The 12,783-nt window shown below is 38.1% G+C and overlaps 1 protein-coding gene and 1 long non-coding RNA gene across 3 annotated transcripts in view; one reads left to right on the top strand and one right to left on the bottom strand.

Moving 5' to 3' along the window:
- LOC142406190 (uncharacterized) overlaps positions 1-12,783 on the bottom strand; it is a 213,550-nt gene that overhangs the window by 49,265 nt on the left and 151,502 nt on the right. The gene's annotated exons all lie outside the window — the stretch shown is intronic.
- The window catches only part of ARFGEF1 (ARF guanine nucleotide exchange factor 1), a 100,748-nt gene that overhangs the window by 34,814 nt on the left and 53,151 nt on the right, over positions 1-12,783 (top strand). The window contains exons 3-4 of the mRNA XM_075494765.1: positions 2,445-2,601; positions 3,652-3,798. Of these exons, the coding sequence (XP_075350880.1) occupies positions 2,445-2,601; positions 3,652-3,798 (304 nt within the window). The remainder of the gene's footprint in view (positions 1-2,444; positions 2,602-3,651; positions 3,799-12,783) is intronic.

The raw sequence follows: 12,783 nt of genomic DNA, 5'->3' as shown, positions 1-12,783 counted from the left end.
AGGAAACTGACCTCACAGTTAACCTAGAATGCATTGAACAATAGATCATTTCCACCTCCCAGAAATTTTGCATGGAAAATCGCTTCTTTTGTTTTGTTGTTTGTTCAGTTTTTAAACAGAACTGATGTTTGGTAGTGGGGCGGAGGGGAATGGAATAGAAAAGGACAGGCTGACTTATGTAACCGTTATACAGCAAATGCTGCCAAAATGATTTTTGAAATTCTTTGTTTGATACATACCTTAGCCTATTTCTATGGCAAATACGTAAATATCAGCATATTTCATAATTCTCATGCTTGGTAGATCCCTTGGTGGAAGAAAGTTTTGTTAGGGACAGTTTCTGGTTTCAGAGTCTGCTGGAAAAAAAAAACAGCTGAAGTAATTTCTTCGCTGACATTAAGAAGAAAAGACCTTTTGGGTTTCTCTTCTCTGCTCTCCCTGCTATTCCCTTCCCTTCCATTATCAGCAAGGTGATGAGCTTTTTGAGTTATCTTTCCAGACACAAATGGAGCATCATCTTCTGTATTTATTATTTTGGGCATTTTTAATAGCTTTCAATTCAGAGAAGCTTCAGGCTTCTGCAGTTGCTTGCTGTGGCGTGGATTCTTCATTTTTGGAATCTCATTGTGGCTTGCTCCTTGTTTCTGAAAAATTCTGGTTTTATTTCTGGAGTGCTTTTTTAACCTAATTTCAATTATTTCAATAGACATAATCACTAGATGAAGAACAGTCTTGTCATAAGACATGAGCAAGAGATGCCACCCTTCCATTCCTCAGAGAAAAGCTTTTTCAGGCATTTCAGAGAGGTTTAAGAACATAGAAGAATCATGTGGTTCCTCTGCAACTTACCTGCTTTGGGTTTTGTCCAAAACAGCTCTGTTTCCAGCAAAACAATATTGGGCAATAAATAAAGTTATGCATCCAACAGATAAATAAACCTCTGTTCTTTTTCAGGAAAAAAATAAGTAGGGATAAATCCTTAAACCTTCAAAAGACAAGTTACTTAGTAGAAAGTAGAATCTTAACACTAATTATGCACTATTAAGACTTAGAATTTAGGTGCCCATTTTAAGCAGCTTAAACAAGGAGGGCTGTTTGAATGTGGTACCAAACATCTTCGCAAGGACAATCCATCTTGCTCCTTGAAAAGCTGAAATTGATAATTTATCATATTGGTTAGTTTAAGGCTTTCTTCATGATGCGTGGGACTGCATTCATTCTTTGGATTTATAATAAAGTCTTAGCAGTTCATTCTTGTACTTCAGCAACATGAAAAACGTGTATTTTCTACCATCTGCATTCCTTGAAGCATCTGATTTAATTTGCAACAAATGCATAGGGCTTGGATTTGAAATTAGTTGTTCTCTAAAGATCTGTTAGAATTACTGCAAGAATTTTGTAATCCTTCACTACAGAATACAAAGTTATGTTCTTTTTTTTTTTTCTTACACCACTTACCAAGTCTGTGTAAGACAGTGTAGTTTACCTTTTATGTAAAGTTATGTATGTGTGCACAAAAAAGGTCAGGAATGCTTTATATAAAGGTGATGAGCTGTTCTGTGAAATGAAAAATCTGAACATCTTGCTTTGAGTCAAAGGCAAACTACATTGATGCACACAAATTAGTGAAAAATTACCCATTCTTAATTGTCCTTTTTAGCTAAGTATTAATGAGCATGCCCTTTCTAAAGGTGCTGTAAGCAATAAGACTTCAACAGCTAACGATTTTCTCAAATTTTATACAGTTAGTCATTTCAGATAGATTGCCCAAGTGGGATACATTGGTAACCATGGACCTCTTAAATTCTGGGGTGTCATCTGAAGCAAAGATAGAGCAAAGTTTTGAGCGGTTTTTTTGTTGGTGTTTTTTTTGTTTGTTTGTGTGTTTTTCCCCTGAGTAGGTCCAGGATTGAAGTTCAGATATGATTTCATCTCCAAAATGGATGTACTTTCTCTAAAGTACTGAACCAAATTCATATCATAATACAGTAGTTATGTAGTTCTTAACTTTCAGGGTCATTAAAATTTTTGGCAAGCTGTATTTTTATCTGTTCTAGTAGTAACAGACTAGACTTCTCTCAAAGTTATCATTTAATGTGGAAATTATACTGAATAGATTTCCCTTCTTCCCCTGTGCCTTCACCAACCAAGTAAGGGGAGTCTTTTCCTATTTTCAGAGGAGACAAGTCTTTATGCCTTCAAACCGGCAGGGACCACTGAGAATCTACTTAGTGTGCAAATGGGTCAATTTGCCTGATCCATGAAGGAAACAGATGAGGTATAAAAGCTGTTAAGAAGACCATATTACTGTTGTGTTAACTTCACAGAAGTTACTCTTTCCTAATGTTAATTTTCTTGATATCTTATTTCATTCATAAACATTGTGATGGTGAGAACTATTTGTCTGATCGCTTACAGCATTCTAATACAATCATTCTGTTTAGTCCCCCTCATGGAGAAGCAAAGCCTGGTTCAAGCACTCTTCCACCTGTGAAATCAAAGACAAGCTTCATTGAAGCGGACAAATACTTCCTACCATTTGAATTGGCATGCCAGTCGAAGTGCCCCAGGATTGTCAGTACATCTTTAGATTGTTTACAGGTCTGTATGAAAATTAACTGTCAACTATAAAATTCTGTTGGTTTGGAGGGGAAGTACAGTTGTATGTAACAAAGAATGTCATTGTTTTTGTATTATTTTACTTTATTGCACACACAACCAAACTGAATATATTTCTCACAAAAGGTGAATGTATGTCTTATTATGTAGCGCATGTATGTGTTTATTTGTGTATATATGTATTACCACAGTTACATGTTTGGATCAGTTTTATTATGTTAGTGTACAACTACCTGTTTTCATGTGTGTATCTCTGTGGTATAGTATTATCAAATTCATTTTATGCTATTTGTAATTGCAGTAAAATATTTTCAATTTGAGATGTCTACTCTCTAAACTTATAGGCTCCTGTAATGCTTTCAAAACAGATTCTACAGCATGGAATTTGGCCATTCGCTTCTCCTGAGCAGCCTAACAGTGAACTCAATATATTTACATTCACAGGCACATGCCTGCCTGTCATGCTATCACACTATGATGCCTTGCTACTCTGTGTATTTTTTAAGTAGGTGGGCCATGGAGATTTACAAATACTCTCATGCCTGAAGTGGTCGGAAGAGGATTTTGTTAATTTTGTAATAAATTCCATTTCAAAGTATCAAAGACCTAGGGAGAGAAAGCGATAATAGAACACTTAAAAACAGAAGACTATCTAGTACCTTAAATAGAAAGCATTTGCAGCTGGTTTATCTGGAATTAAAAGCATTTGTGTGCTGACTGCATATGAAGACTTGTGTGATGTGAGTTAGTTTTTAGAATCCTGTTTGTTTTAAAACGTTGTTAACTAATGAACAAAAGCTTTAATGTTAAGCTTGCTGAAAAACTTTGTATTGTAGTTGCTGAGTGAAAATTTAATAAATCTGCAGGACATGTGGAAAAAAAAATCCTTGATGTTTTATGGGACTTGAGGTAAAATGTACTGTTTTAATTATTCTGCACAAGTTAGAGCTATCAAGTTTATTTATTTATTATAACAAAAAAGCTGACTTATTTTTTAAGCTCTTATTTATGTGTTTCTTTTCTCCTCTCCAGAAACTTATAGCATATGGGCACTTGACAGGGAATGCTCCAGACAGTACAGCTCCAGGCAAAAAATTAATTGATAGAATTATTGAGACAATATGTGGCTGTTTTCAAGGCCCTCAAACAGACGAAGGGGTTCAGCTACAAATAATAAAGGTAATATGATTAATACTTCCAGTATTTATAGTGGTGACAGGAGGAAGACACACATGGCCTCGGAGTTCAAAAGCAGAAGTGTTTAATTTGTAAATGTAATGGTAATTTGAAAATATTTTCTTGATCCTGTTTCTTTGAGATGGAAACTCCCTATTTCATGCTCCTTTCCCTACTCTCTCCCATTGCATTTTGGGTGAATTCATGGTTGTGACCTGAAGTCTTGTGCACAGACCACTGGGTGAAACTTCATTCCCAGCAGATCAGTGGAGCTCTCTAATTGTGAGGAATTACTATGAAATAATTCTGCACTCCCAGTGGGGAAGATAGTAATTAAGCAGAAGATTTTTAAATCCGTTTTGGAATTATTTTATGAAATGCAATTAGACCTAGCAGTAAGGCATTAGCATGGTATCTTTGTGCTGCTGTGTAATAGACTTTTGCTTGAAGGAGGTCTAGGATTTCTTTGCATAGCTTATATAAACATTGCATGTGGAGTTTGTACAAATAAGTGTTTCTGGGGAACCTTAGCAGTTTTCTGATTGCACCCATTAATCATGGGTATTTATTACAGAAATTATTATGTCAACTAATAGAAGTTAGCCACCTAGTGGAAATACCATACCCTACTCCTGTAACAGTAGTCTTTGAATGGTTGTGATGATGAGCAGTAATGAAGAATACAATTGAAGTTAGTTATGAGGAATGGAGTGTTTGTTACCTTGTATTCTTGTGTATATGTGTCATGAGGTGTTGACATTTCTTGCAGATTGTGTTTACTTGTTTTACTGCAAAGAAAGTAATTTGTTCTCCTATTGCTTTTCATAGCTCAAATCTTCCTTTTTCTTGACACTTCACTTCTCCAGCAGATAGTTGTTACAAATGTTGGTTTAGGCTGCTGTTGTCTAGATTTTTTTGTGTTGTTTTGCCCAAGCATTTAAGACATTTTTCATCTTGCAAAGGGAAGTTTTTGTTGATTGAAACTTCCAGTGGGTGAAACCATTATATCTCCCTCTCACTGTAATACTGTCTCTCTGAATGCTTTCTTATTCCGGTCCTCTCAGCCCTTTGTCAGGATGTTAAAAAGTTAACCTCCCGCCTGAAGGGGGGTATCTGTGAGCTGAAATTCCTTCTGTCCAAGAAAATAGTTGAGAAAGTAAATTCTTCAACAGTTGTAAAATGCATTGTGTGTAAATTCATTTAGTGCCTTCATTTTTTGACTGTTTAGACTTAGCTAATTGCCATGTTAGAATACCTGGGAAAGTGGGGAGTGCTGTTTTGGCTTTGACTCCATGTTTGTCCAGTAGACTGGACACTATAAAAAGCATCAAAATTAGAAATAATCTTAGCAAAGACCAGGACTTTTGACTTCCTTTGGGGGAATAATGAAACTACCAAGTCATTGGCATTTGTGGTGGGTGTGTGTGTGTGTGCAAAGTTCCTGTTGACACCTGCAGAGGTTTTAGTTGAAGATCTGTTTACATTTCTGTCTGGCCTTTTTGTTCCTGAAGAACTACAATTATGACAAAAAATTATATTAAATTTTTTTTAAAATCTATAAAGAAAGAATAGGGGTGAGGAAGAAGGATGGGACGTGAGATCAACTGCTTATCCTCATCTGTGTTTTCTTTCCTTTGTCTGCTGTATAGTAAGTATTTGTTATTATCTAGATAGTTTTACAGTGTAACTTTCTCATGTTTGGCAAAGAAAAATTTTTGTGTGTGCTCGATAGCTGTAGTTTGAGAAGTTGAACGTTATTTTAGTGACTGCTTTCTGAGTCTTCCATGTGCAATAGACTGTTCATAAGGTCAACTCCTGTATGTGTGTCTTTACAACTAGTCACGCTGTCAGTATGACCGATGTCCGTGGAGAAAGGAAAGTCCAATCAAACATTGCTTGCACAAGGTGCCTTTTGAAACTAACTAACTAGAGAGGACAACTCATTGTTGGATTACAGAATGGGAAGACTGTAAAAGCCAACTAATTCTGAGGAATAAGGAGAATGATGATAGGTTTGAAAGAATTTTAACGAAACTTGTGTGAAAACAGATTCCAAATTGAGAACACCCTTAGAAAAAGCTTCTTCCGTTCCGTATCCTGTTGTGTTTCAGTAGTGTGGAATGCTAAGTAACTTAATAATCTACAATATAATGTAGTAGCGTGGTTATTTTTTTCCTATAAAAAGCTCATAGAAAGCTTAATTCCTCCTGCTGAGATTAAAAAGAGCTGTGGGTTATGGAATGATTTGAGAATTGAAATGATGATGCAGGAAGTTTTATTTCTGAATCTTTGTATTTTGAGGCTTTCATCTTAAGTTAATGGCTAGGACTGGTTACTTAACCTGAAAATTCTGTCCTGTCAGTTTGCAATTTTATTTTTTAGAGAAGGATTACATTTTCAGGGTTGGACATGAAATACTTCTGTTTTGCAAGACATGTATCCATTTAATTCGATATTAGATTCTAGTTCATTTTGAACACCTAACTTTGCAGTGATAAAACTAAATAAAACTTTATATTCTTACATAATTTATATTCTTTATGTTATCTTCCGTAGGAGAAACTGGAACATAGTTCTGTTCTGTCTGCAATCTCCACAGTCATAATCCTTCACTGTGTTTCAGGGCTGGTAACTGACCACGTGCTTGTGAATATGGATTATTTTTTCTTAAAAAATAATGTTAAGTAGAAAAAAAACACTAGTTTAATTAACACTTAGTATTTGGTTACGTGATCTGTTATTACTGAAATCTGGTGTAGCATCTAGGATATGACACTGTTGATTTAAGTTACTGTCTAGAGTGTGAAAGCATGCTGGAAGCAAACACTATATTTTTCTAGTTTTCATACCCTTACAGTGTATTTCCATAAGTCTTCAAAGTTGGTAAACTGAGTTAGGTAAACGTAGGTGTTTGAAAGCTATGGTACATGTATAACAAAAATGACTGAATAATTCGGGAATGGTAGAAAGCAGGAGATAATCTTACCACTTGCTCACAAAGAAAATGTTGCTTGCAGAACTGTATTACTGCATTCTGTATTATTTTTTTTAGTGTCACTCGTATTGAAAAATGATCTATCTGTGGAGGTTATTTGACATATTTGTTGCTTTGTGGTTTAAGGACTTAAATCTCCTACGTTTTTCCAAAAGTCAGTCCATAGTAACACATTATTTTGTTAAGTGAATGTTCAGACTTCAAGTTGACTTTTTAAAAAATCTTATTATTAAAAATAACCCTGTAGCCCTTCTCAAAGAACATGGAATTATGTGGTTCCAGTAGCTAATATGTTAGAGAGAGGGGTTAGGGCCACTGTGTTTTATGTGCTGTCTCAAGTACTCAAGAGTTTTCAGGCAACTGAATTATGAGTATTTTACCCACAGTAAGCTTGTGCTGATCAGATGATGGCTGTACTGTGTCATAAATCTTCCAAAGATAAGATGATCAGAGTTGGCTGAGAAGAAGAAAAGAATGGCCCTGAGCTGAAAACTAGGAAGCCTAGCAAGTCTGCATGTAGGTGTATCTGCCTCTTGTGCATTTTTAAGTCATTCTCCTGGGTGTCGTTACTTTCTTTCACCGTAACCATTCTGTTCTTGCAGAATATTCAGTGTGAGAGGAATAAAAAGTTTACAGGTACAGATAGATGTTTTTAGTAGAGAATTAATGTTAATTTAGTTTACTTTTGAAACTACATTCGTTTTGCCTCACAAATCACGATACTTCTGTACTGTTCTAATACATTCATTTTACATAATAGGGAATTCACTAAATAGGCAAACGTTTCAGGCTAAAAGAAAAAATACTATGGGTGTCATACAAAGATATGATAATCTGTAACTCAAGAAATGATCCTGAAGATTTTTCTCCTTTCCCAAACCCATCTGATGGTTGTTTATAAAAATGAATAAGCTTTATTTATAGTAACTAGGTAGAGGCACAGAACAATAGGTTCTTTCTCAAATACAGAACAATAGGTTGAAGGATGGGAAGGGGAGTGTAAGGAAACAATCTCACAGTCAGGATGATAGCCAGTAGTTTCAGGACAAGGAAAGCTTGATGGCTGTTGGTATTTTTGCAGGCTTTGTGAGAAAGAAAGCTTTTGTGGAGGGACCTGAAGTATAATGCAGTAGTGCTAACAATGTTTTTACAAAGGTTTCCTTCTGTGCCTAAAGAACAGCAAAGGGGAGGAGCACAGTAAAGTAGGCTTTTTTTTTTAATCATCTCTCCTTAGCTCACACTGAAGATATTGGATGAAAACAGATGAGCTAAGTGTGACCAGAAGGAGTGGGAACTCAGCTGCAAAAATCCTTGAGCAGCAAATCTTTACCATGTGTGCATGGGTTTTACCATGATAGAAAAGAGCAACCTAATGCTGTGACTCCATAGCCAGTAGAGCCACTGCAGTAGCTTGCTGTTGTGACCTCTGCAGAGAGTCGTTTTTCTGTCCAGGCTTTGCTCCCAGACGTTGTCCTACTCCATCCCTTGTCCTGGCATGCATTTAATACTCTGAATCAACTAAAATAATTTTTAAAACAAACAAACAAACAAAACCCTGAAACCAAACACCAGAAAAGCACCTGGGGGGGGGGGGGGGGTTGTTCTGTTTTGGCTTTAGTTGTATTAATGTGTTGCCATTAAAATAGCAGACGTGGCTTCATGCCCCAGACCTGTTGCAAAGTAAGCAGTAAGAGCGTATGGCTGGAAGGAAGGCAGAGCTTTTGTTGTTCCCCCTCTCAAGGACGTGCATCGCTGCGTAGCAGTTCAAGACTTTGTGTAACCCTGCTTAACTGGGGACTGTTGTTGAGGTGGTTGTCTTCTACTCATCTGTGTCCCCTTTCTTCCTCCTTGCATTGGACCTAGTAGCTGTTTGGCCACAGAGTAAGGTTGGGGAGTAATCTGATGAAAACTGATAAGTGAGAAAGGGAAGGATTAGTTTTCTAACATCTGAGTTGACAAGGGTTTCAGAGGAGCAGGGCTGCCACTCCTGATCGTAACCTGTGCTTTCTCGGGGTTAGCTGTCACGCCAGTTGTGGTGATGATGTACTCTTTTATGATACAGAATGAGGTGATGTTGTTTAGGGCATGCTGTCAAATTGAGCCCTAAATGGAAGCTGCCAAGAGGGAAGGATGTTGTCAGAAAGTAATTGTAAAACACTTCCTGTCTCACGTTCGTTCTCATATTTCTGCTAGATTGTGATAGTAAAGGAAGAGAAATGACATTGAGATATGAAGTAAGTGTGACTAATAGCCTGAGGATGGCTCTAAATTAGAAGGAATATGAAACATATTAGCAAAAGATCAAAGTTAAAAATGCTTATCAGTTTACAAACATGTTTAGTAGTCATTGTTGTCTCTAGTGCCTGAGAAGGAAAGAAACCCAAAGAAGTGACTGTCAGGACCTCTGTAGCCAAGTTGAACTCTTTAATAGTTAGATATCTGCAAGGAGATGCCCTGCTGGAAAGACTGATTTCTCAGTCTGCATAGAAGATGTAGTTATTCAGTGAATTTGGATTAATATGTTAAGGAGGTATGTCTCTGTGTGTAAACATTTCTTCACGTCCACGCCCCCTTATCAGGTGGTGTGAAAAGAACCAAGCTCTAGTAGTCATAACAAGCATACTGAAGAAACTTGTGAAATTCAGGCTGTTAAGCCAATTAAAACAAAAGAGCACATAATCCTTTTTCTACTAGCAGGCATTGTCTCCTGTTATTAAAAGTTGGGGGGGAAAAACCCATGAGACTTTACTAAACTGAGATGGAAGTTAAAATTGGACTTTCACATATCAAATTCTTAATCACCCGAATTTAACAAGGAGACAGAAAGTGACACAAAGGAGTAACTTTATGAATGACATAGCTAGAACAAAAGAGATGGAGACTTGATCTCCCTGCCCCCCCTGCACCTTTTTGTTAGTGTCCTAAATGCTAGGCAGCAAGAGACCTTATCTTCCAAGTGAGATATTGTAGGTTGTTCTTAAACTGATGTATTGTAAGTGTGTGTGTCTTTGTTATCTTTTGGAATTGGGCGAAAGAAATTTTAACTAAATCTAAATACTTACTGCTTTGGGCCCAAACAGTAGCGCTTGGGAAAAAATAGCTGTTTATGCCTGGGCTCTACTTGTTTGGCTTGTTTTCAAAAGTTACTGATTATTTTTTTTTTTTTTTAAACTAGCGTAGACAAAGTTGTTCAAGGTTAATTCTGTTACAGAATTATTGGTGAAAGATTAAGGGAGCTTTCTCTTCTGGCCTTTCAGGACTTCATGATGCACAAAACTTGAAAAAGTAAAATACTGAAATACGTACAGGTGTACAGCCTTTCCAGCCAGATCGGAGAGTGCAGAATCTAATCACTGGGAGTTACCTGCCTTCAGGGTGATCACATTTGCTCCTGAAACATGTAGGAAAGAGTTGGAGAAGTCAGCAGAGCTGTGATTGATATGAGTAGCTTTGGGGATAAATTCTGGAGTGTGAGAGTACTGTGGTGTAGGGGATGTAGATAAGTTACCTGATCAGAAGAGATGTGTGACTCTAGTTAATGGGGTTCAGAATGTTTTATTTCAGTATCTGCAAGTCTCACAAACCCCCCAGGAATTCCTAGCAGTAAGGTAGAGGTGGAACAGTACAACACTTAATGAAAGATAAGTGAAAATATGACACACAGAATTGCGTGTGTAGGCCAGTGTAGAAGGTGTTTGTATTAAGGGGAGAGGGGAAGGGACAGGTGGTGAATGGTTTAAATGTATAAATGGGTTTTTGTGGCAGACTCACTGATATAGACATCATAGAATAGAATCATAGAATGGTTTGGGTTGGAAGGGACCTTTAAAGGTCATCTAGTCCAACCCCCCTGCAATGAGCAGGGACATCTTCAACTGGATCAGGTTGCTCAGAGCCCCGTCCAACCTGACCTTGAATGTTTCCAGGGATGGGGCATCTACCACCTCTCTGAGCAACCTGTGCCAGTGTTTCACCACAATCATTGTAGAAAATTTCTTCCTTATATCTAGTGTAAATTTACCCTCTTTTAGTTTAAAACCATTACCCCTTGTCCTATCACAACAGGCCCTACTAAACAGTCTGTCCCCATCTTTCTTATAAGCCCCCTTTAAGTATTGAAAGGCCGCAATACGGTCTCCCCAGAGCCTTCTCTTCTCTAGGCTGAACAACCCCACCTCTCTCAGCCTTTCCTCACAGGAGAGGTGTTCCATCCCTCTGATCATTTTCATGGCCCTCCTCTGGACCTGCTGTGACAGGTCCATGTCTTTCCTGTGCTGAGGACTCCAGAGCTGGATGCAGTACTCCAGGTGAGGTCTCACCAGAGCGGGGTAGAGGGGCAGAATCAACTCCCTTGACCTGCTGGCCACACTTCTTTTGATGCAGCCCAGGATAGGGTTGGCTTTCTGGGCTGTGAGTGCATATTGCTGGTTCAAGTCCAGCTTTTCATCACCCAGCACCCCCAAGTCCTTCTCCACAGGGCTGGTCTCAATCCTTTCATCCCCCATCCTGTATTGATACTGGGGGTTGCCCCAGCCTGGGTGCAGGACCTTGCACTTGGCCTTGTTGAACCTCATGAGGTTCACATGGGCCCACTTCTCAAGTTTGTCCAGGTCCCTCTGAATGGCATCCCATCCCTCAGGTGTGTCAGCTGCACCACTCAGCTTGGTGTTGTCCACAAACTTGCTGAGGGTGCACTCGATCCTACTGTCTATGTCATTGATGAAAATATTAAACAGTACTGGTCCCAGTATAGACCCCTGAGGGACACCACTTGTCACTGATCTCTATCCAGTTAAGGCACTGGATTTTGTTACGGCTTTTGTATGTCCTCTTCCCTGAATGATGTTTCCATTCGCAGAAGCAGTGTATTGGTAAGTTCTGTGGAGGTATTGAGTCATTGCACAGAAAGGGTAAGAATTAAGGATGGTGGTATGAATTTCAGCTTAGCAATTCTTGGTTTTTAGAAGGCGGGTGACATGTAAACTGAATTTTGGGAGGAAAAAAAGAGCAGTACCAGTGTTTGGAGACTTAAGTTCCATTAACAAAGCCATTGTCTACAGTTTGCCTACCTCTGTGATTTCTTCAGTTGGTTGGGTGTTTTTTGAATTTTTTTTTTCTTTTGATTTTTGATAAAAAAGACTTCTAGTGGGCATTTAGGTAGTACTACTTTGTAGATTGTAGTGTGAGATGCTGTTTAATGGTCATGCAGGTAAGAATGTATACTCTCCAGTAAGAAATGTAAGTACAGTCATCCATGTATGTACCTCCCTGTGTCCACTGATGAGAAAACTGAGGCACCATGGGTAGAATAAGAAGGGACCTTAAGCGGACTGCTTATCTAGGAGTAGAATTCAGGTCTCTTCAGCAGCAGCTCAGTGAGGTGGGTCTTTGATTTTCTTTTTCCTGTTAAGCTGTACAGTGATTTTTAAAGGGTTTGAGTGAGCAATGGATACTCTTTGTCCACCTGTTGGTGCCCTGTGTGGACAGAGGTGCTGACAATGTCAGTAAGAGAAATGAGGCATGGTTTGATAAGTAAATTACACAACACTTAAAATAACTTCTGTTTTTAACTGTGATAAACTTACAAAAGTATGAACTTTCCAGTGCTTCCAGATCTTTTCTTTCTTACCCTACACATCCCATTAAATCATCAACTCTGTCAAAGTTTTTAATGCATTAAATGCCCTGGTTTCTTCTACTGGAGTACAATGATCAGTATAAACATGTTTGTTCTATTGTGGACCAAGCTCTTCCCCTTTCCTTCCGCTCTCCAACATGCACCTCTAACAATGTCTGCACACCCTGTCCTCAGCTTTCATCTACCTGTATTTCTGCTCTTTAATTTAGCCTGCTTCTACCTCACATAAAGATAATGTGTTCCTTATTTATGTGTTACCTGATCTTTTAGGGGCTTATTTGCATTTTTTTTTTGTAAAAAAAAGAGACGCAGATAATAGCTCAAATGGAAAGAAAGAAGTGAATTTCTACAGAGA

Source organism: Mycteria americana, chromosome 2 (assembly GCF_035582795.1).
Source record: "Mycteria americana isolate JAX WOST 10 ecotype Jacksonville Zoo and Gardens chromosome 2, USCA_MyAme_1.0, whole genome shotgun sequence".
NCBI lineage: Eukaryota > Metazoa > Chordata > Aves > Ciconiiformes > Ciconiidae > Mycteria > Mycteria americana.
Note: the sequence above shows the minus strand (reverse complement) of the source record. Positions and strands in the feature narration are given on the sequence as shown.